The following is a 22,629-nucleotide window of genomic DNA, read 5'->3' as shown; positions in this document are numbered from 1 at the left end:
CACTGGTGGAGATTTTGGGTTGGTGGGTGTTATATGGGAATGGCTTTCTACTCCTGAGGAAACTTTTATACTTTACATTTTTTTTTTTTTGGTTCCTGTTTTAGACTAACCTTCACTACTTTATTATGTAACTGCTATTTAAAAAAAAACAACATTCTAAATCTTACTGGAATATGTGTCCATCACTGCATGCTATATTAGTCTAATATGCCCTTTTGCTGAGTGACATTGATAAAATCCCATTATTTGCATGTCAGTTCAAAGCAAGCAAAATTACTATCAAATGTAAATTTACATGACATTTTCTCATAGTACAGTATTTTCCTTTTAAAAAAAACACCTTATCTTCTGTCCTAGAATCTTTACTAAGAAGAATGTACAGCTTAGGCAGTGAGGGTTAAGTGACTCACCCAGGGTCACACAGTTGGAAAGTATCTAAGGCCACATTTGAACCCAGGACCTCTCATCTATAGGCCTGGCTTTCTATATACTGAGCCACCTAGCTGCTCCAATACAGTATTTTCCATTGAGAAGTGGGTGATGGCATTTATTTTCTCCATCCTAATAAAGTTCTCTTGGAATTATATTCCATTCTTTAAGAGAACTCTCACTTCTTGTAGACCACAGATTGGCGTCATTCAAAAAACACAGTTCTTAGACTATTAAGCTTCCTCCATCATGTATAGACAGTGGGTGAGAGTTGAGTTTTGATGAAGCTGCAGGCCAGCAGTTTACCTAATCTCTAGAAAGAGCCATACGCATTAAGTTGGCAAAGACCAGGGATTAATAGCTTTGATTTGGAAGGGTCCAACATCCTGCACAGCTCATCCACGAACTCCTTCTACAAGTAGCCTTTACATATACCTGCTACTGCTAAGCTATCTGAAATCTGAAATCCTTAGCATATGGGTTTTTTTTGTTTTGTTTTTTTTAAACCCTTGTACTTCGGTGTATTGTCTCATAGGTGGAAGAGTGGTAAGGGTGGGCAATGGGGGTCAAGTGACTTGCCCAGGGTCACACAGCTGGGAAGTGGCTGAGGCCAGGTTTGAACCCAGGACCTCCTGTCTCTAGGCCTGGCTCTCAATCCACTGAGCCATCCAGCTGCTCCCAGCATATGGTTTTTTAGTGATTATTTCTTTCCAAACAAATAAATTTGAATTTTCCCAGATACATAGTCCAACAATAACCTATTTTTTTGTCTGAGACTATATTTACCCTTTTTCAGTAGGCAGCAGAGGATGGGGACAGGGAAGAAGGGGCAGTTAATGAAGTTATGGAAGATCGTTTATAGATAGCAGAAGCTTATATGTAAACTGATTATATCAATCTAGTGCAAAGAAGTAAAAACCAGAATCTTATTGTATAATGAGAAAGTAGACCCAAGTTCAAGTTCTGGTTTTGCCACTTACTAACCTTAAGCCTCATCTGTGAAAATAGGCATAATGAAACTTGAATTACATATTTAATAGGGTTGTTTTGAGGAAAGCACTTTATAAATCTTAAATTAGCACTACAGAGATGTAAATTTATAACTAATTACTCCTAATAATACCCAAGTGAATTAGATACCTACAGTAGTCGTGAAATTTTACAATTTCTTTCTGAAATGGAGAATGTCAGACTCTGTGAGACCATGGTTCTGAAAGGATATAAGGTCGAACATTTCATCTTGTTCTTTATCTTCCATGTTCATCTGTAGTTAAATTGGATTAGATTTTTAAGAGTTGGAGCAAAAGCCAAAATTTGAAATAAATACCTCTTTTTTGGAGTAAGAAAAGAGAGTTTTGCAATCCAAGATGTCAAGATAAATATGTTTATGAAATCTAGATTAGAGTAGTACAACAGGAGATTATGTTTGGTCCTCTTGTTTATTCTGCTTTTGCTTGCTTAGAATTGCACAGCAATGATAAAGAAATCAAATTTAGGGGAAAAAAATCTTGCTAAAGTGATATTGAAGTTTGTTCCAAAGTTCTAACAATTTTCTCATCTAATTTGATCCTAATTTCCATACCCATATAGAAAACGTAGAAGTGACACAGCAGAAAGAAGGCAGCCCTCCAGACCCTGCTGATGCCCATACTCCACCTAGTACACCAGTTAAACTTGAGGAAGGTAAGTTACTTGGGGTTAGAAGGATGGATGGATGGGTGGACCGTGTCTGCTGGAGCTGCACCTGTGTGGTATGATGCATGAGATAATATGGACTGTATTTGTGATATCAAGAGGAATGAATTTTGTTTTGGCTGAAGAAAAATGTTACTGATGTGGCAATGGTTCCATTAACAATAATCAAGAAGTGTGCATTATCACCAAGATTGTTCCCACAACTCCAAGACTACAGGTGCCTCTCATTATTCCCCTCAATTTTATTCTGGGTGGTTTAAAATGAAGCCAGTCCCTTTAGTTAAATGTTGTGTTAAACTAGGAGACCCAAGCTTCATTGAATCACCCTCATCCTAACTTTTAAACATGGTCAATCCTGCCCACTAATTGCACATTTCTTCAACTTTATTGTGTTTAGATTACACCTGTGGGGACAAATCCTATCCAATTTGACATCTGAGTTTTTAATTTGACTTGCTGTAGTAGCATCACTCAAAGTAGGCCAGACCAGTCTTCATTGCATTTTTTGAGGGCTGCAAAAGCTGTAGCTCTTCTATTTAGCCTTGTGTCTGTTAAGTGGGTGTAATCTAATTTGTCTGTGTCCTTTTTCTCCTTGTATATTGGGGTATATCACTTGTCTGTTTTACAAGTCTCGAGTTCACTTCTTCATCCCATTCTTTGCCCTCTTAAGAATGGCATGTACCATTCTTTTACTTTAACACAATGGCTGTGATTGAATGCCTAGATTTTTCTACTTGTGCTTTTCTCTTCTTGTGGCTGCGTTACAAACAGGAGATGGATATGCTAAAGAATACCTGTTACCATAGTAAGTATCATCCCATAATCTGATCTGTTTCTGCTTCTTAACTGGAATTCTGTGTGCTTTGCTTCATTCTCTTGCGTCCTCGTTTTTTTATGGAGTATTGTTTCCCGTTTTCCTTTTTTTTTTCCCTTTTGGAAAAAAAAGCAAAAAGGCTCACTTCTATTTTTTGCACTTGGAGAAAAACATTAATTCTCTTTTCAAGGTTGCCTTCTTGGAATTCTAGATCTCTTGTCACCTGTAATTGAGTGACATCTGATATGTACAGCACAATTGTATGCAGACCCTTGAAAGGAATACTTGAGACATTTCCCCACATGTATGTATTACCAAGTGAACCAGAGCATTCATGACAAATTGTATATGCAAAAGAATTTCAGAAGATTAGAGAATTTTCATTCTTATGTTCTTCAATTTTCAATTCTTGTGGGTGATAGCCTGCTAAATTTTAACTGAAAATCAGGAATATTTGATATCTACCATTTGTTTTATTGGCAGTCCTTTTCTATCTAAAACTAGCATTGAAAGTTAGTTGCCAAAAAAGAAGGAAAAAATATTAGTTGCTCTGGTGCCCAGTGAGTTGATATTTTCTAAATTACTGACTTAAACTTGAATTACTAGTACTTCTGGATTAACAGATGAATTACTCCTAGCATTATTTTTAAACTATGACATTTGGCAAAATGATAGTTCTTCCATATATCAATAGGCATACATCTGATTTGAAGAGTAATGCTGCTGCAAGCTTGTATCATCTTTGCCAAATGAATCTCAGCTTCTTAAAGATTGGGAAGGGTATGGTGTATGCACTGCACCCCTTATGCTATTTTCCAGGCTAAAAGCATCTACTAATATGCACTGTAACTAAGAGGACAATTGCAATTTTGCATTATAATCCAAGTATTTCTAAAATGAATGCTAAAGGGTTTGTTGAACTAGAACCTCCTAAGGCAGCTTTTAATCAACACTGGCCTTTTCCTTTTGAAGTCTATCTGCAGATTAACTCTTATGTAAGGCTTAATTTCTAACTACTCATCACTTACCCATTCTAACTTGGCTTGATTTTGAATGCTAAACAGTTGGTGTTCACTAACATGCCAGTTGTTCTTAACTTTACAGTCTCTTAGAAAAGTCCCTCTAGAACTGGTTTTTCACAGGCTTATTGTACAAGATGAGAGGTGGTGAGTTTTTAGCATGATACACTAAGGGAATCAAATACCTGGGCTCTTATTTAAGCAAGTTACATTTTTTTGTAACATACTCTTGTTCATATTATATGAAATCATTCAAATATATGGGAAAAAATTCACTGCTACCTCCTACTCTATTCAGCAGTAGTTTTTCTGAGACTCTCAAGCCTTTTCTTGCCTTTGATGTTGATATCAAAGGACTGCTTTGGCTGGTCATCCAGTGGGAAGCCAAATATTATGGGCTCAGAGTGGTAAAAAGTTAAAACTTGCATCATGTGTTTTGTTTTTTTTAAATCAGGCCTGTGAATTTAGTAGTAGAGGGAACTCTCAGTAAACCCACTATCTTAATAATTGCAGGCTGTTATATAGACTATTATCCAGTTTATATTCTTACAGAGTTCCCTGGGAGTTTGTGTTTTCACCTTAAGGTCACACAGCCAGTGTGTGGCTGATTGGACTCTTCCTGACACCAAGGCCAGCTATTCACAGTATAATACTACCTTTTCACTGTCAGAAGCCATTATGGGTGTTTGATGCCATGTGTCTTTATTCCCTAGTCAGTCATTGCTTAAAACTTCCTCCCCTTTTTCTTACACTCATGTTGACTTAATAATGACTTAGAGGTCTCTGATTGGATCTCATTTTGTCAGTAGGCTCTCCAGTTAAAAATAACCTTTCATTGAAACTTTTTTACATCTGTTGCTCTTAGTTGTAAATTAGTAGAGAATTTAAAAAAAAACTATTCTATTTTAATAACATCAGCAAAAATGTTATCTTCACATTCAAAGCATTTCTCATTTTAGAAATGACACTTAAAAATCTAAATAGAGCCACTCTTCATTACTCAATAGTTTATCTTACTCCTACATCTACTAGACATACAGCAGGACCAGACTTACAGAGATGACAGTGATGCTGCAACCTTCAAGCAAACCCTTCCAGATCTCTCCCCTGATGAGCCTTCAGAAGCACTTAGCTTCCCACCATTTGAGAAAGAGGAGGAAAGTAGGCGTGATGAAGTTCACATCCAAAGCCAAACTGAATTACCTGCTGCAGAAAATCCAGAAAACCCATCTCCCCCTGTTGAAGAGGCCACCACACCAACTGCCGAGGAGGGAATGGCCGCAGACCCTGGGAGCGATGAATCCCCTGGGAAGTCCCCCTCCAAAAAGAAAAAGAAGTTCCGTACTCCTTCCTTTCTGAAAAAGAGCAAAAAGAAAAGTGACTCCTAATGGCCCCACGCTGCAGAAACACTGTCATGTTTTAAAACCCCAAATCCTTCATTAACCACTAGGACATATGTGATTGTACTGAGTGTTTTGTCTTATGTTGTAATGGAATGCAGAAATGAAACCAGCTAGTTACCCTAGGCAAAGCTCCCAGGGTAGAGTTTTTAACAGCAAATTCAACTAACTTGCAGAAAGGTGCTAACCCTGAGTTCTTAGCAGCTAACTTCAGATCTGTTCTTAACTGGTACGCCTCTTTAAAGTCTTATGTAGAAGACTTGGAGCCGCTGTGTTCAAAGGAAAAAGCTCTTCCCCAAGAATTTTTAGTAATGTAATCCAGTCACAAACTCTTCTAACCCTCACAAGTCCCTCCTGTTCTCTAACACCATGCTCCTAAGTCACAGCAGGTCATTTTAAAACTCTTTGCTGTTGTGTTTTCAGAAAGAATATACTCCTGAACAGAATGAGACTATGTGCTTCTGCAAGCTAGCTGTGGGTACAGATCATGCTCTACACAAGGCTTTGGCAACCTCCCTCCCATCTTTGCATCCCTTCCTACAAAAGTGATAAATAAAGTAAGCTTGCATCTTTCACGGCTAGGCGTCTGCTTAACCTTGTGTTGTCTCAGATGACTGAGCTGAAGGTATTTGCTGCCGCACCATGTATTCAGAGAACCTTTACTTGGCTAATTAAAAAAATAACTGACCCCATGAAATGTAACTTAAGCAGCCATATAAGGAAATGGGCAAAGAGGTTAGACTTTGAATTAGATCATTCTGAAAACCACAACTACCGTGAAGTGTTCCTATTAGAAAGGGGCAACCCACCCTTCCGTCAGCGGTCTGTCCCCAAGCATTAAGTATCTGTTGGGTGCCAGGCGCTGTTCGAAACAGTTCCTGCTCTCGGGTGGTTTATGTTCTGCCATAGATCACACTTAGAGTTGCTTTGACAGACTATAGAAGGTATTTGGTAAGTAGCAGTTATAAAGCTGTGTCTATCCATCATGGCTTACTAATGCAATGATATCTTCTCCCTCAGCCAAAAATATGAATTTATTAATACCTGGCCTCTCTCCATTGGGGTACCTAAAATATTGTGGGTAGCATTTGGGAGTTGGAGGGGGAGTAATTGCTAGAGTTTCCTGTGAATTTAGCAGTTCAGACTTCCTTTCCAATTCTGAACATTCCTTTTTAATAGACCAACTTTTTTCAGTTTTGTCAGAAATAACTTTTCTTACTAAAGACTATAGAGTGCAAGGTTAACTATTTGGGTCACTTTTTATGAAATTTGGGGGTATTTTCAGATTTGTTTCTGTCTTCATACAGCAAATTAAAACTTTGAAAATTTCAGGGTTATGAAAACAGTTTAATTATAATAATCACGATTTGACATCTTCTACCCAGAGTTCACTTTTGAATGTTCTGCATAAGGACTTGAAAAAACAATTTTTCCCCAAGAAATGACAAACATAAGGTGGTCCTCATAACTCATTCCCCTTGTAGAATGCCCCAATAATGTTGCTTGATGACTTGAAATAAAGTGCAATAGTGACAATACCATTTCTTTCCCATTGATGCAATATAAAATCCCTCAAAACAGAGAACCAGTTCAGTCGTGCAATACAACCATAGCCTCATCAATGGAAAGCAGTATTTGGTCTCAAATTACACCTACAGTTGGCTCCAGGAGAGATGGGAAAGCGATTAGCATTGTAGAATTGCAGGGAAAAGGAGGGTTAGGAGTGGAAAGAACAAGTCGATATTGGATAGCTGTTGGTTGAAATGGGTAGATGTAGGGCGGGTCTAGAAGTCACAGCAAATCACTGCATAAGAAAGACACCTAAACAGTAACGTTTAGAGCAGACTGCATGGCACTAATGGCTTTGAGCTTTGTATCCTAACCTTGTATGTCTCATGTACCCTAGAAAGCAGACTTACCTTCTTTGGCTGAATTGTGTTTTATTGCTGATTGTAATTACAGTTTACCATCACTTTGTTTTAATTAATGATGGATCCTTCCCTTTCTCTCTTCCCACATATGCAATGACTTACTTTCCAATTTTATAATTTTTTCTTTTAATTCTTTGTATTACAGTATCTGATGTAATTGCATATGTGGCTATAAACTTCAGAAGATAGATCCTGTGTTTTTCTTTCTTCATTGTAGCATTGTTTTGCTCATTAATAAATTCTTCCTTAAACAGTCTCTGTGCCTGAGCTCTGGGGAACAGTTTGGATGTTACTCTTATCATTTTCATTCCATCAAAATAGTCCCTTTTTAAAAAGTGAAAATTTTATATGCGTCAGGGCAGTGGATTTGTGGTTTCATTTTTCAGATCACCTTCTCATCCTGGGTCATTCTTGTCCAGATTTTTCTACAAATCCTTACAAGGAGCATCCGCATAAGAGTCCTTTCTCTGCCTTACTGATTCCAAAAAAAAAAAGAAAAACAAACCCCATCGTTTTGAAGCACTAACTACAGTTGTTGGTAGCTGTAGGCTACAGGGAACCATTGTGCTTTGTGTGGTATTTTAACTCCGACTTCCCTGAAAAGGAGAATTTTCTTCTACCATTGGATCACATCAATCATTTTTCCTATAACAATTTGAGACTTAACACACTATGTCTTACTTTCATCCCAACTGAAAAAGAGACCTGTTGAAATTTTTCTCAAAATAGCCATCAGATACCATAAACAGCTTTTATTCTTATCATTGAAGAAGTTTTCATTTCTTTGGTGGGAGTATGCCTCCTGTTAATGCAGATCAATCCTAGTCCTTCAGCTTAGTGTTCTTAAGAGCTGCTCACTCAGAGACAGGTTGAGCCCCTCTGACTTTGGGGGTCAGTGCCCAGGCTCCCCAGGCCTGCCCTGAAAGGTATTGTACCTCAATGAGGAACTTCCAGAGCCCCCCACCATCCGGGATTGGAGTAAGGTTTTAATGGAGGATATAATCATGGGACACTCAGGTTTACTTTACATCATATCATTTAACCCTCACATTTGTTCTTTTCACAAATCAAGAAACGGAGGTTTTAGGTTATGAGATTTGCCAGCAGTCACACAAATTGTATCGTACATAAAGATAGGCAAAGTTGGAGTTCAGCTACAGGTTTTCTGTCCTAAAAACTGGCCACCCATAGTAACAGCTTACTGGAATTTCATAGACACTTTACCCATAAGGATTCCTCAAAGTCCTTTCCTTATACTCTACCTGGTGAGGAGAAAAGCGAGGCATGAATCATCTCTCCTGAAGACGACTCCGGCAGATCCCATCCCTCTGGCGAAGAGGCCGGCCTCCCACGCCCGCTGGCCGCCTGCCATCGCTCGTCTCTCGGCATGCGGCCTTGCAGTCCTCCCTTGCTCATCCTTACACACACACAATCTCGAGGAGAGATTCTTCGCCTCATATCGTGGACCCCATCTCTGAGTAATGTTTTTTAGCTAGTGAAAGGAAGTGCTAAATTTCAGCAAAAGGTAAAAATAAAGCTGTAGGGGGAGGGGTTCCCCATCCAAGTCTGCAGACCCCCTGAATTCTATAGGGGCAGCCAGCTGGTACAGTGGTTAGATTGCCAGGCCTAAAGTGTCCAACAATCGAATTCAAATCCAGCTTCAGACAAGCTGTGTGACCCTGGACAAGTCTTTCTACTGCTCTCTGACTCGGGTTCCAAATCCATAAAGTGGGACTTATAATAGTACCTGCCTCCCAGGATTGTTGTGAGGATCAAATGCGATTTATTTTTAAAGCTCAGTGCTTGGCCCCTAGTAAGCACTGCAAAAATGCTAGCTGTATTTATTATTCTATAATGATTGTGCACAGATCTAGAACCCCTGGTGGAGAGCCAGGAGACTTGGGTTTGGGTCCGTCCTCTACCAAGCGTGGCCGGCGCCCTTGCCCGATGGGAGAACAGTGCTTTGAGCACCGAGCAAGGGTTGCTGCTGGCGTGTCGGCGAGACTCTGCTGAGAAGGGCCGAGGGAGGTGGCAGGAACCCCCGTGTCGGGGCCGGCCTTCTGGCCCAGCAGAGACTCGCTTGTAAGTGTGAAACGGGTCTGCCCCGGATGGCTGCATGGAGGGACGTCCGTAGTGTCCAAGCCGTGTCCTTCTCTCCTTTCTGAGCGGGCTCTGGCCCGACGGGCCGCCTCCCCTCCTCCAGGAGACTCCCACCATCTCCCACATCTCCTCGGGTCGCCGTCCTTAGGATCTCGCTTGTGTCCTCTCGTCTCGGCACACGCGAGCTCCTCAAGAAGGGCGGCTCGTTTCCATTTCTAGCCCGGCACTGGGCGCCGCTCGATGGCCGCTTAACCGGTCCTAGCCGAAGAGGCTGCATCGTGGATGCCGTCAGAACTCTGAGCAGGACTGGCAGCCGCACTCTGAAAGGCCGGCTGACAGCCCTCGACCGCCACCCCAGGCGCCCCCACACGTCCTCGGGCCTCGGCCCAGTCTTTCAGAGGAACCTGCCTGCTAGAGGGACCCCCGCGAGAGGGGAAGATCGGGCTCAGGTGGGCCCCAGAGGGAATTCTTCCACAAAATCCTGCGATGCATCAAAACTCTGCGATGCAGAATTAGATTTTTTTAAATCCACAATACGTGAACTGTGACATAGCGAGGGACGACAGGGTTTCTGTTCCGTGGAGCACAGGCACCGCCTGGACAGAAGGCACCCAAATCGCCTGGTCCCCCTTCTCTGTGCCTCCAGGGAGAACCAGCGGTCACAGGCCACAGACCCAAAGGGACCTTCTAAGATCGTCCCGCCCGGTCCGGTCTCTGATGACCGGGGAACTGAGGTGCAAAAAGACTAAATGACTGGCCTCAAGCCACACGGGTAAGTTCCTATTTCAAATTGATCTTTCCACAAACCTTACATGAACATTTTCCTCAATGAGACTAAACGTCTTGTCCAAGTGCTATTTCCACATCAACCCAGTGTGTCTTGCTGAAATAATATAGAATCGGAGCTCTGGAGCCGGAGGGAACCCAGGAAGCCGTCTGATCCAGGCCTCTCCGTTTTACAGAGCAGGGAATTAAAAGGCGGAGGAAGCCAAGCGCCTTGTCCAGGGCCCTAAAGTCCTCAGGGCAGGATTTGAACCCACACCAAGGAGCGCCTATTGGGTGATTCAGCAGGGCTGCTGGAATGATACCATCTCTGAAGGGGCAGCTCGGGGAGCCAGTGCAGCCCCTTCCTAGGAGAGGAAACCGAGAGCCAGAGAGGGGAAGGAACTAGCCCTCGTCTCGCCCTTCATTGAGGATGCTGGGAAGGGCCGTGGCCTTGACTGACTCCATGATCCCTGACTGCACAAAGTGAGCGCCCCAAACCCTCCTACTTTATAGAAGTAGGGGCAGTCCGACAAGAGCCGGCCCCCTCCCCGTCTGGGGCCCCTTCAACACGGCGCATAAGGGAAGATGAGTGTAATTTTTAGTTCTGCCCATATCCCTTCCCATCTTAGATACTGTAGTTGAAATAAGTGTTTCATATTTAAAAAATCAATTTGCAAAATAATTTTAATCTGTCATACATATTTTGTCAGAATTGCACCACGACTCTCGGGAACAGGAGGCTCCTTGTACAAAAATGTGGGCGTACGTACCAAGACCATTTTAGAGCCGTTACTTTTTTCAAGATTAGCCTGGGCTGCTCCTGTTGGTCAGCTCAACTTTTTAATAGAAAAAGGCAAAATCAAACCCTCCCCATTTTTGGTAGTCACCTTTAGAAGCTGTGATGGCGAGCCCCTCCCAGGGGCAGGGAACCACCCGCACACTTCCCAGGGGGCTGCCATCCTGCCGTTGACACGGCCATCGCCGTCAACGACCAGCGTGAAAAGGGAAAAGGCACCAGAACCTTGAGAAGGCGAAATTCTCAGAGTCGGAGACCCGGCAGCAAAATGTGTAGTATCGTAAGTGACTAAATGGTTTTTCAGCCCCAAGACTGCTTCTTAAATCCCAGGTATTTTGTCACTCATGTTCCATTTCATCCGGTTCCAGCCCACACCATGGCAGGCCACATTATTGAAGAAGACAACCCCGTCGTGGTGAGGGGAACCGGAACAGCTGGGATGCCCGTTTCATGGCAGATTCCTGAAGAGCCCCAGTGCCTCCTTCAGGTGTCGGGAGATGCTGGCCGTGAGGGCCGAGACTCTGCCAGATGGCCCAGCATCGCTGGCACCTTCCCAGAGAACGAGTCACTTGGCTTTGGTTTGCTGCTTCAGACTGCCGAGGAGAACTACAGGGAGAAGAAACATCGCGGAGCAGACAGTGAAGCACACCTGGGCCCCAGCCAGCCAGTACACTGCAAAGAGAAAAAAAGATTGAATCCCTGGAGGAGGCGGAATCCAAGGATTTCTCCGTTAGTCTCTCACACTACCCAGTTCAAGGCTTTTCCCACTATGTCTCTGTGCATCACTCGGTCGGGTGTTGCATTTACCGACTTAGCTCAGTGAAACTTCCATTAATAAGATTGTTTTAGCCAAAGCCTATATTTAAATGAAAGTCTGCTACAGATTGTTCTGATGAGGCAGAACATTGAATAAATATGCTCCTACTAAAGAAAAAAATGTCTCTGAGTCCCCTCTGCAGGGTCCTGGGAATGACTCAAAGATAAATGGAAAGAACTTGATGTGGAGGCAAGAAAGCCCGAGTTCAAATCTTGGTTCTGTTACTTTTCTTAGTTTCCACATTTATAAAATGAAGCCATTCAACCCAGTCCTCTCTGAAAGTTCCCAAAGAGCTGTCCCTTAAAAGACAAGTGGTAGGATTTGAATAGAAATAGTTGGTTAGAGAAGAAAAGCATTCCAGGGAGAAGAGTTGCCAAAAACAAAGGAAAACGGAAGTGAGGAAAGCATGGGATGGGTTCAAGGAGCAGCAAGAAATGAGCTAGCTAGAATATGAAGAACTTGAATGGGGAAGTCCTATGGAAAAGGGCCAGCCCAAATAAACTTCTCTGTGGAGTCTAGGTTCAAAGGGTCTTGGGCAAGAAAGTCAAGATCAGGGTTCTACCTTAAGGTTAACCTGGAAGCATATTCAGGAGGAATGGAGTGGAACCAACACCAGAGGAGGTGCTTTCAAGAGATCAGTTAGGAGACCCCGCCAGGAGAACAGCCAAAAGATAATGAGCCATGGTGGGCCGGGGAAACCAGACCTCTGTGGACGGCACTTAAAATCAAAGCTTGGTGGTTAGATGTGAAGAAGTCAAAGATGAGGCCGGGAGGATGACTGGGTAACAGCTTGTTGGTCATCGTGCCAGTATCTCCACTCCATTTGTCAGAAACTACTCTCCTAAGAGGCACCACTCCCATGTTAGCACAGCTCTGTGCTTTGAGACGTCATCTTATAAGAGCTTCCATCAGCAAAGAAAAACTTAATTTTTTAACTAGGCTCTTAAGGCAAAAAAGTAACCTTGGGCACCTTCAGCTTCAACTAAAACACTTCATTCACTCCATAGTGAATCTCTGGTCTGAGATCCATCATCTGCTGTGGACAGCACTTATTAATACATAAACTGGCTCTTCTGAACTCGTGTGATCAGCAAATTGTTGAGCAGCTTAGCTACAAAGTGCTCTTGTTTCAGTACTGTGGGAGATACAAAGTAGAAGAGGCACGTCTTCTGTCGTGGCTTATGATATAGTTGAGGAAACAGGATTTACATTCAGGTTGCCTGGGAGTCAAGAGAGCTGAATTCTAGTTCTGCTTCTTTCATTGCTCTGACCATCAGCAACTAAATCTGCCCCAAGTTTCTTTACCTGTAAAATGAGAGTATTTAAATGACCTCCAAGGCCCACACTCAAGCTCTAAGACTCTTTGGTAGCTCAGAGGAATATTATAGACAAAACCAATCCAGAAAGAGAAAATGTGCTTAGCTTGGCATGACATTTTTCACCAACTCATCCTCATTCACTTCTGGCTAAGTCCCAAATTCTTTTCCTCTGAAAAGGGAAGAAAGGATTCTAGAAGCTGCATCGGACTTTATAGGGGTAGAAATGAGCCCCATTGTTGAGCAGCTGTGGGACAGCTCCTGACTGCGTAAAACACTCCAGCCTTGGAATCGGGATAAAGAATCATTTAAAATAAATAACTGAAAGAGGTCTTGAAAAATAACCTGAATCCACTCCATTTCAATCCAAGCAATCTGATCCAAAAAGTATTAAGTACCTATATGACAAAGTACTGTGCTGGAGATAAAAACCAAACCCAAAAAAAAAAAAAAGTGTGTATACAGTAAGCCTAGAAAAAATAAAATAGGACCAGATTGTGGAGGACCTTCAATACCTCACTGGAGGAGTTTGTATTTTAACTCTGAGGCATTAGAGGTTTTCTAACCGAGAAATGGCACAGTTAGCTTTTGTAATTTAGGGACATTTTTGGCGACTACCCGGCGAATGGCTCAGAGAAGGGAGAGAGTCCACATGACAGGCCATTGCCATAGTCTAGCCACAGTGATAAGAGCCTGAACTAGGGTGGTGGTCACTTGAGTGGAGAGAAGCAGACAGGTGTGATCTATGTTGTAGAGTAAGAATTGGCCACTGATTGGATGGGGTGAAATGTGGTGCAATGAGGGAGAGAGAAGAGTCGAGGACAATGCCGCTGAGATGGCAACTTGGGGCCCCTTAAGAGAAAAAAGGAAAGAAGAGCTGGGGTAAGGGAAGGATTCTGAGGTCACCATGGGATAGAAGGAGCCTGAGATGCCTATGGGCTTTCTATTTAGAGATGTTCAGTAGACAACAATGACATGGAATTGGAACTCAAGGCAGAGGTTAGAGCTGGATTTATAGATCTGGAAGTTGTCTTCACAGAGATCTAATTAAACCCATAAGCGATAAGTAAAAAAAAAAGGTGTGATGAGGATAATTGTCAAACATGATATAAACAAGACACTAGTTTTCCCCAAAAAGATCATTGGTTTCCTTGGAGAGACTAGTTTCAGCTGTATGGGTTTCAGCTGCCTGCCAGAAGTGGGAAAAGAGGAAATAGCAATGAAGATGGCCCAGTTTGGTAAGATAAGAGGAGCAAAAGGACAAGGAATCTGAGGCAAGGGACAGCTTATGAATGAGCTGGTTAACTATAGGATCAAAATGTGAAGGGAAAAACACGAGGCCAGATCAAAAAGGCATGGAAGGACAGGAAATCACAGGGAAGATAAAAATAAGTTCAGAATAAATGAGGTGCAGGAGAATGTAGGGACCGGTGGTTCTGATCGGAGGAATTTGGCATGTTTCAACCCAGAGAATCAAAGCAACTTCCCCAAACTTACACAGTGAGTTAGTGGCAAAGTCAAGCATAGAAACTCCCATTTCCTACATCCCTAGCCACATGTGTGAGGAAAATTGATCTAATTCCATGTACTGAGTGTAAAGGGTCATAGAGAAACCACTGCTGGCAGAATCTGAACCCGTTGGAAATGAAATTTCTTAACGTGTGGTTCTTTGCCACTTTACCATTGGGATGCATAAGTAGCCATCATAAACTAAGACCTGGAACTTGGCATTTACAAGAACCAGAGGGGAGAACAGCAATCCCAAATCCCCACCCCATACCTAGTATGCTGATGCCTGCTGGCAAGGAAAACATGCCCAATTAAGTCATATGGGAGCTGAGAAAAACCCCAGCCCACCACCATGCCACAGGGAACAGCAGCATCTTTCTGGACAAGCAACCAGAAGTGATGAAATCCAGTTATCTAATGAGATCTACACATTGTGTTTCACCTTGATCTTCTTTTCAAAACCTTCCCTGCATACCTCCTCCCTTGCCAAGAGCCCACATTTCTTACATCAAACATCCCTTACAGCAGTGATTCCCAAAGTGGGCGCCACCGCCTCCTGTTGGGTGCTGCAGTGATCCAGGGGAGCGGTGATGGCCACAGATGCATTTGGGGGTGGGGATAGTATGTGACAGGAGGTGCTAAGTAATATTTTTTCTGGAAAGGGGGCGGTAGGTCAAAGAAGTTTGGGAGCCACTGCCTTACATCATTTCTGTATTTTAAGCAGTGGTGCAGAAATCTCAGCTTGTTCTCAGTACTCCATGGCCAAGCTTCTAGTGGCAGCCTTTCTCACACTTAGCTAAGCAAGTCCTCAGACCGCAGACTCCCAGCCCTTCCAGCCCAGGAAGACCTGGCTGAGCCTGTGTTTCACTAACAGTCTTCAGGAGTCCAGAGTTACCTCCCTGCCACAAAGAACTTCACTTGAGGAGGACTGTGAGCATTGTTGACAGCCCCGGATGCCTTTTTACCAGAAGCGTCAAAGTGACGGGAGTGATTCATCTGAGACTGTCATTGCTAGCAGCTGCTCAGTGAAAAATGACCCCAAAAGGGAGGCAGGAAAGACTTGAACATTGCTTGTATGGTGCTTAGTGTGTATGTGAACATCCCAACTCTAGCCGCTCCCCCACCAAACTCACCCGTAGCTGAGACAATGGGTCCCACAGCCCTGGCCAGAGCTCCCAGGCTCCTCAGGGTGCCCATTATTGTGCCCTTCTGCCCCGCTGAGCCTGTGTAAGGAAACAGTGATTTCAACATGGTTTAATACCAGAAAGTTGCTATTGATATTTTGGTGCATAATAAGAGCTTTCTAAATTTGACCTCCTTGTGACATATGCTAGTGGTTGGATCGCCTGTTTTCATCTTAAGCTTCATTCCAGGCAGGAAAGATGGCTTGTGCAAAAGTATGGACACTGGAGATGGAAAATTCACTATAGCCAGCTAGGTGGTTCAGAGGAAGGAAGAGAGAGAGGGAAGGGAGGAAGGGGAGGGGACACACTACAGAAATTTGCCCCAGATATCTTCAATTTTGTCCAATGGGGATAGCATATGTATGGGCTTCATGACACAACTCTCTCCCAATTTTCCTACTTCTCTGACTGTTCCTTCCAGTCTCCTTTGCTGGCACATCATCCCTATAACACCCCCTAACTGTGGGGGTTACCCAAGACTCTGTGCTAGGAATACTTCTGTCTTTACAGTTCTCTGTGACTGAATCACTTCCCGTGCTGTCTAGATAGATGACTCCCAGATGTAGACAATATATTCAGCTCTAAATCCCCCGCAAGCTTCAGCCCTGCCTCTCACTAGCTTCCTCCTGGACATTTTATAAACTGAATTTTCTCAAATTCAACATGGCCAAAACAAAACTCATTCTCTTATAAATTTTCCTATTTCTGACAAAGATGCCACTGTTCTTTGGGTCTCCCAAAGGGGTAACTTCCAAGTTCTCTTCAGCTCCTCACTTTTCCATATATCCAATCAGTTGCTGACCCTGACCATTTTTGCCTTGGACATGTCTCCTAAGTGTTCCCTTCACCAATCTTACTTCTACCACCCTACTTCAAGCCTCCATCACCTCTCACTTAGACTGTTCCAATTGCCTTCCAACCAGTCTCCCAGCCTCCAGTCTCTCCACAACCCATCCACCCACCACACAGCTGCCCAAGACAGTGTTTCCTTTCAAGAGTGGAGTGTAAAGATCATATCACTCCCCTAGTAAAATTCAATGGCTCCCTATTACTTCTAAGGTCAAACAAATCTTTCTGGCTTTATAGCCTTCCCAGGCCCCAGCCTATCTCTCCCACCTCATTATACATCACTTCCATCTCACACTCTTTCCAGGCAAATTGGCCTCTCTCTTCCTCCCCCAGGGCTTGTGTTCTCTGCCTCCTTCTCCCTCCTGTGCCTCGCTGGGCATCCTCCTCCCAGGTCCACTCCCTCCTCACTCACATCTGCTTTAAAGAATTCCCTTCCTTCAGAATGCAGCTCCGGCACCAAGTATTGCACAAACCCATCCTGATTAGCCACAGGTGCTAAAGAGCTCCCTCCCCAACTACTCTGTACACAGTGGGTGTATATATGGATATAGAGGCACTCCGACAGATGGGGATCTGCAAACCTGCACACGTACACTTTCTTGGGAATGTATAAGCAGAGTCACATCTCTATCCATGTAGGTATTGAGCTATAAATATGGATTTATCTCCCTACATGGTTGTTTAATTCTTTGGCCTTGTGTGTTTTGGCATTCATAAATATTATAATAATAAATGACAATTATCACATATCAATAAAAGTAATTCACATATAATAACAAAACAATTATTTATGATGTTATTTATTATATAAAATCATTCATTCATAAATGTTTACTGACTTCACCAGCTGCACTCTTTAACCAGGAACACGAAGTGTAACAAAACTTTGATTGGTCAGTTATGGAGAAACCAAAGGCCACTAACCCAGCAAGTATTCTCACATCTGGTCCTAGACTTGGCTATTTATAGAAGATAGTCCGGGAGCTCTCCATTTTAAGTGGGAAAAGTTTATATGGATTTGACAAGGGAGTGAAGGCTTGAGAATGGTATATATTAAAGGGCCAAATGAGGGGTCCAGGCCAATACGGAGAGCTACTAGAAATCAGCAGAGACTGAGGTTAATCATGGAAGGCTTCAGGGAAAAGGTGGGATTGGAAGTGGGCCTTAAAGGATGGGGGAGAGTCAAAGGGAGAAGGCTTCTCAGGAAGTCCCTTCTGTCCTGATGATGCCTAGAATTCTTCCCTCCCTAGTTCAGGGCCCCCTTCGTCCTCTCTCACCACCCTGCAAACCCCAAGCAAAAAGGCTTCTTACCATAACTAGAGACCACGGCTGACAAGCAAGGCACCACAATGGCAGCAGCTGTAAAAGAAGGTCTAGGTAAGCTCCAGGCCTCCCCAGGAGCAGCCTTGAGCTCCCCTCTATCCCCGGGAACCCTGAACGACCAGGAGCTCATCTCTTCAGTCTGCTATCCACCCATGGCTCTGACTTGGACCTCGATTATGTGTAAGGAAGAGGGAGAAGCTATGCTGCCAGGGTTGCAGTTCCCATCTGCTGAGCTAACCCGAGTCTCCCCAAATTCTCTGAGGGATACAGCAGGTGAGGCAGCTGGGAGGCTCCTGCCAGAATCCCTGGATGATTTCCCCAAAAAGGCTCCAAAGTCTGGCCTATGACCACAATATGAAATATAAAATGAACATGGGGGGGGGGGGGAGTTTGGGAAACAAGACCCGGATCTGAGGTCTGACTCTCCCTTTCATTCACCTTGCAGAAGTCATTTCATTGTTCTCTGCCTTAGTTTTCTTCTGGGTAAAATGGGGAGAATGTGTGTTGCCTACCCCACAGGATTGTGAGAAGGGCCTTTAAGTACTATTGGAAATGTTGGCTATTATTCTTTTCTCCACAAACAGGGAAGAAGTGAATAAAATAGGAGGAACTAGTGGGGAAGAAAGTGAAGGGAAGACTGAAGGTCAACAAAGAATGGGGTGATCTGGGGGGCCATTGGGACCCCAGAGTGAGACATGGGAAGTATACATATAAAGGGCTTCCCCCTCTGTCCTCAGCTGCTACCTCATTCTAGAACCTCCCTCAGCACCTGGGACCTTCTCAGAAAAAGCCTTGCCCCCCTGGAATACCCTGCCAGCAGGTGGGCCCCGTTCTTTCCTTGGTAAGTTCTATCTGGGGCCTCATTTTCAGGGAAGGGCCTAGACCAGCCATCCTGCACTGTCCAAAATAGGCCAGCAAGTCTTCTGTATGGTTTCTCTCCTCCCTCCTCACTTCTCAGCTCCCTTCTGTCCAGTCTTCCCTCATTAGAATGGCAGCTCTTAAGGGCAGGAACTGTCTTTTTTTGCTTAACCATAACCTCCCCATGGTAGTATTATAAACTATTAATAATGTCTTCTGTTTATTCACCAAAGCCCCTTTCCATGCCTCTTCTCATTTATTTAATCCTCATGCTTTCCTAATAGATGGGTATTGCCATCGTCTCGATTTGGCAGCTGAGGATGGGGAAGCCTGGGAAAGCAAAGTGCTTTGGGTAGGGTCAGAGCAAGTGAATGACCAGTTCAACAACCCCTCTGGCCATTTTACAATCTGCCTCCGGCCTGACTTTCCGGGATTATTGCACATTATGGTGCCTCCATGCCCATGGCCAAGCTGTCCCCCCATGCCTGGCATGCCCTCCTCACCTCCATCTCTCACAGGAAAACTTTCATGCTCACCATCGTTGTGAGTTCTTTCCTTTCTCCTCAGATGATCATGTAAATAGTCCTCTGATTACACACCTTATCCCACACCTCAGGAGGATGTAAATCCTGGGGGGCAGGGGCTGTTTTATCTTTTGTTTTCATGGCCCCAGTGCCTGGCACACAGCAGTCGTCATTTAATTAAATCATCTTATTGGTGAGGTCTAAAGAAGCAACTGTCTTTGCCTCTACAGGGGAACATCCAGTGCAGAAAATGGGTGATGCCACCGTGGGGCAGTTTTTATTAGTGGCTGTTCCTCAGGGTACAAACAGGATTTATCTCTTCCCAGATCTCAAACATGGCAGTCCCTCAGACCCTCAGTGGCTCCCAAGCAAGAAAAATAAAGTACATCCCTAAGCCTGGAGCCTAGGAGAGGAGCTGAGAAGTTGGGGATACACCTGGTACCTTCCCCACACACGCTGCCAGGGGGAACCCTACTCACCGAAGGAATAGAGGAGCAGCCCCACTCCTAGCACAGGCACATTTGGAGCCCATCCAATAAACAAGAATGCTGGGATCAGGAGTAGAATGGCCTGCAAGAAAACAGAACTCCACAGTGGTTAGAGACCCTCGTGTCCTGTGCCAAATCAGACTAGCTCAGGGATTTTTTCCAGGGAATCCATTCCCACAAAGAGGGGCCTGGGAGCATCGTCCAGGTAAGAAGGGTCGGACGTTCCAGAGAAGGGAAGGGTTGCCTTCGTCACTTCACTGAAAATGATACATGAGAGGTCCGTTTGCCTGGACCACTTCTGAGGGTGAGAGGAGAGGAAGAATCTCAAGATCAATTTATCATCTCTGATAATCTGATAAGGGCGGTTTAGTTGATAAGAAGTAAGGACACCAAAGATCTTTTAGCTCATGCTTCCAGCTCTGTCTCCAGAAGCATGGAGTCTATATATTTCAAGACTCATTTCACACAAAAGAACCCCCTCAAAACTTTGCAGATGTGCAGAAGTTACAAATTATGTCATATTGAAACACAAAAAAATCTCATTTGACTTCAGAATAGAACAAGGCCAAGGATGAATTTTGAGTGGTCCATTATTGAAAGCTGAGTCTGGGAATACTTTCTCAGGGATGAATAGCCCTCACTGGAGGAGGTTTGTCTAAATTTTGTCCATTATTGACCTTGATGTGTCTAGAAACACATTTAGAGTCTAGGCAGCCTTTTGCTTAACTTCTGTCTTTAGTCTTGGAGAGAAATTGTTAATCTCTTAACTGTTGGTTTGCTAGGAACTTAAAGCTTTTCAATAAGGAAAGGTGTGGATCAGAAAAGGAGTCAAAAGAGGAGTCTCAGATTTTTATCTATTTGAGACTGTTTCTCTTATTGGCCTCCCACATATTTCCCCCTTTTCTTTAAATTTAAATTTAAACACAGGAAAACTTTTAATAATGAAAGGAGTCATCAATTTGTTATAATCATCAGCTATAGCTGGATCTGATAGGATTTACAGATTAAACTATTTATGCCTCTCTACAGAAGAAGGAAGGGATAGGCTGGGCATCGGGATGGGGAAAGGAGCCACAGTTACCCGCTTCACCGCTTGGATCTCACATCCCGGCTTGATCCGTCGAGCATAGCCTCCTTGGATAACGGCCATGGTGATCCCAATAAAGAAAAACATCTGCCCCTGCTGCATGCTAGAGAGAGGGGGATGGGGAGGAGGCAGCCCATTAGTGCCAAAGTCCTTCCAGCCAGAGTCCAGGTCTGGAGCATAGTTTTCTCCTTCCAAGATTCCATACTAGCCTTGGGCAGAATCTGGCTGGATAAACAGGACACTCCCAGGCCACCTCTCTGTTTGTTTGTCCAGCCACAACCAGCTCCAAGAACTGTCACTTTTTAGTCTTAGAATGATTTAAAAAAAACAACAACAAAAAAAAAAACAGCTCCTATCTGCTGTGTTGCAAACAGTGTTGATGGGAAGAGAAGGCAGCTCCCTTCTGTGGGACTGGTGCACCAGGGAGACAGCCCCTCTCTATGCCAGTCCCTCTGTGTATATGGTGAGCACCATTCTCAAAATCAATGTGAGACGGGGGCAGCTGGGTAGCTCAATGGATTGAGAGCCAGGCCTAGAGACGGGAGGTCCTAGGTTCAAATCTGGCCTCAGACACTTCCTAGCTGTGTGACCCTGGGCAAGTCACTTGACCCCCATTGCCTAGCTATTACCACTCTTCTGCCTTGGAGCCAATATACAGTATTGACTCCAAGACAGAAGGTAAGGGTTATTTTTTAAAAAATCAATGTGAGAATGAGAAGGAGCATCAGAGGGCATCTAGGCCAAGTCACATTTAAATAGATTTCTCATCTACAGTATTTCCAACCACCAAGATAGTTATGGTAGCCTCTACCTAAAGCTCTCCAGTGATGGAGAAGTCATTACCTCCCAAGGCAGTCCACTGTGCTCTTTAAAACAATACTTTGTATTAACTGAACATTGAACATCACAACAACTAATTAGTCTTGCCTAGATATCATTTATATTTACACTTATTTCATGCAAAACATTAATATCAACACTTTTCATTAACATCAATCTTTTTTTAGTTCTAACCCAAATCAGGATTCTTTGTCTTTTCCTTTTCATTCACTCTCTTTATATAGTCAACATTAGTTGTACTTTGTTCTGTTCCTGCTTCCCCCCCCCACTTTGAATTATTTCATAAAGGTCTTACCAAATTTCTTTATATTTTTCATATTTCAATTTTTGTAGATCCAAACTCTGATTACACCCCAGTAGTATCAGAAGGAGCTCTCCTTTAGTAAATTCCCTTATGAATGAAATGAATCAACACCTTCCCAAACTTGGAGAGTCTTAGAGGTGCCTGGAGAACTGAGAGGTTGTGAGGTCCTTGCCTAAAGTCTGTCAGATGTGGAATTTAAACCCAAGATTCTCTGACTCCGAGACCAGTTCTCATGCTGCTAGTTTTAACTGCACAATACTGATGAGCCACAATTTATTTACCTGTTCCTCTCTTGTTAGGGCATTTAGATTGTTTCTAGCTCTTTAAAATTAAATAACATTGCTAAGAAAACCTTTAAGCATATATCTTTCTTGTTGTTTTTTTAATAACAGTTTCAGTGTATATTCTCAACAGTGGGATTGATAGGTGAGAGCATATAACTTTTTGTAACACTGCCAACTACTACAAAGGTTGCTTTCTGAAAAGATCCTACAAATGCAATTCCACCTGCTAAAAATGAGAGTGCCTGTCTTGTCACAACCCCACCATCATAGTTTCACTTACTGCTTTTAATTAATGGC

The 22,629-nt window shown here is 43.4% G+C and overlaps 2 protein-coding genes across 2 annotated transcripts in view; one reads left to right on the top strand and one right to left on the bottom strand.

Moving 5' to 3' along the window:
• ADD1 (adducin 1) overlaps positions 1–7,544 on the top strand; it is a 138,482-nt gene extending 130,938 nt beyond the window's left edge. The window contains exons 15-16 of the mRNA XM_044681363.1: positions 2,020–2,112; positions 4,990–7,544. Coding sequence (XP_044537298.1) covers positions 2,020–2,112; positions 4,990–5,345 — 449 coding nt within the window. The 3' untranslated portion in view covers positions 5,346–7,544. The remainder of the gene's footprint in view (positions 1–2,019; positions 2,113–4,989) is intronic.
• Positions 7,545–10,819: 3,275 nt separating this feature from the next.
• MFSD10 (major facilitator superfamily domain containing 10) overlaps positions 10,820–22,629 on the bottom strand; it is a 34,976-nt gene continuing 23,166 nt past the window's right edge. Inside the window, exons 9-13 of the mRNA XM_044680055.1 lie at positions 20,899–21,007; positions 19,809–19,899; positions 17,936–17,983; positions 15,725–15,814; positions 10,820–11,621 (exon numbers count right to left, since the gene is read on the bottom strand). Coding sequence (XP_044535990.1) covers positions 11,515–11,621; positions 15,725–15,814; positions 17,936–17,983; positions 19,809–19,899; positions 20,899–21,007 — 445 coding nt within the window. The 3' untranslated portion in view covers positions 10,820–11,514. The remainder of the gene's footprint in view (positions 11,622–15,724; positions 15,815–17,935; positions 17,984–19,808; positions 19,900–20,898; positions 21,008–22,629) is intronic.

The sequence above is a fragment of the Gracilinanus agilis genome, chromosome 6 (genome assembly GCF_016433145.1).
Source record: "Gracilinanus agilis isolate LMUSP501 chromosome 6, AgileGrace, whole genome shotgun sequence".
In the NCBI taxonomy this organism is placed as follows: domain Eukaryota; kingdom Metazoa; phylum Chordata; class Mammalia; order Didelphimorphia; family Didelphidae; genus Gracilinanus; species Gracilinanus agilis.
Note: the sequence above shows the minus strand (reverse complement) of the source record. Positions and strands in the feature narration are given on the sequence as shown.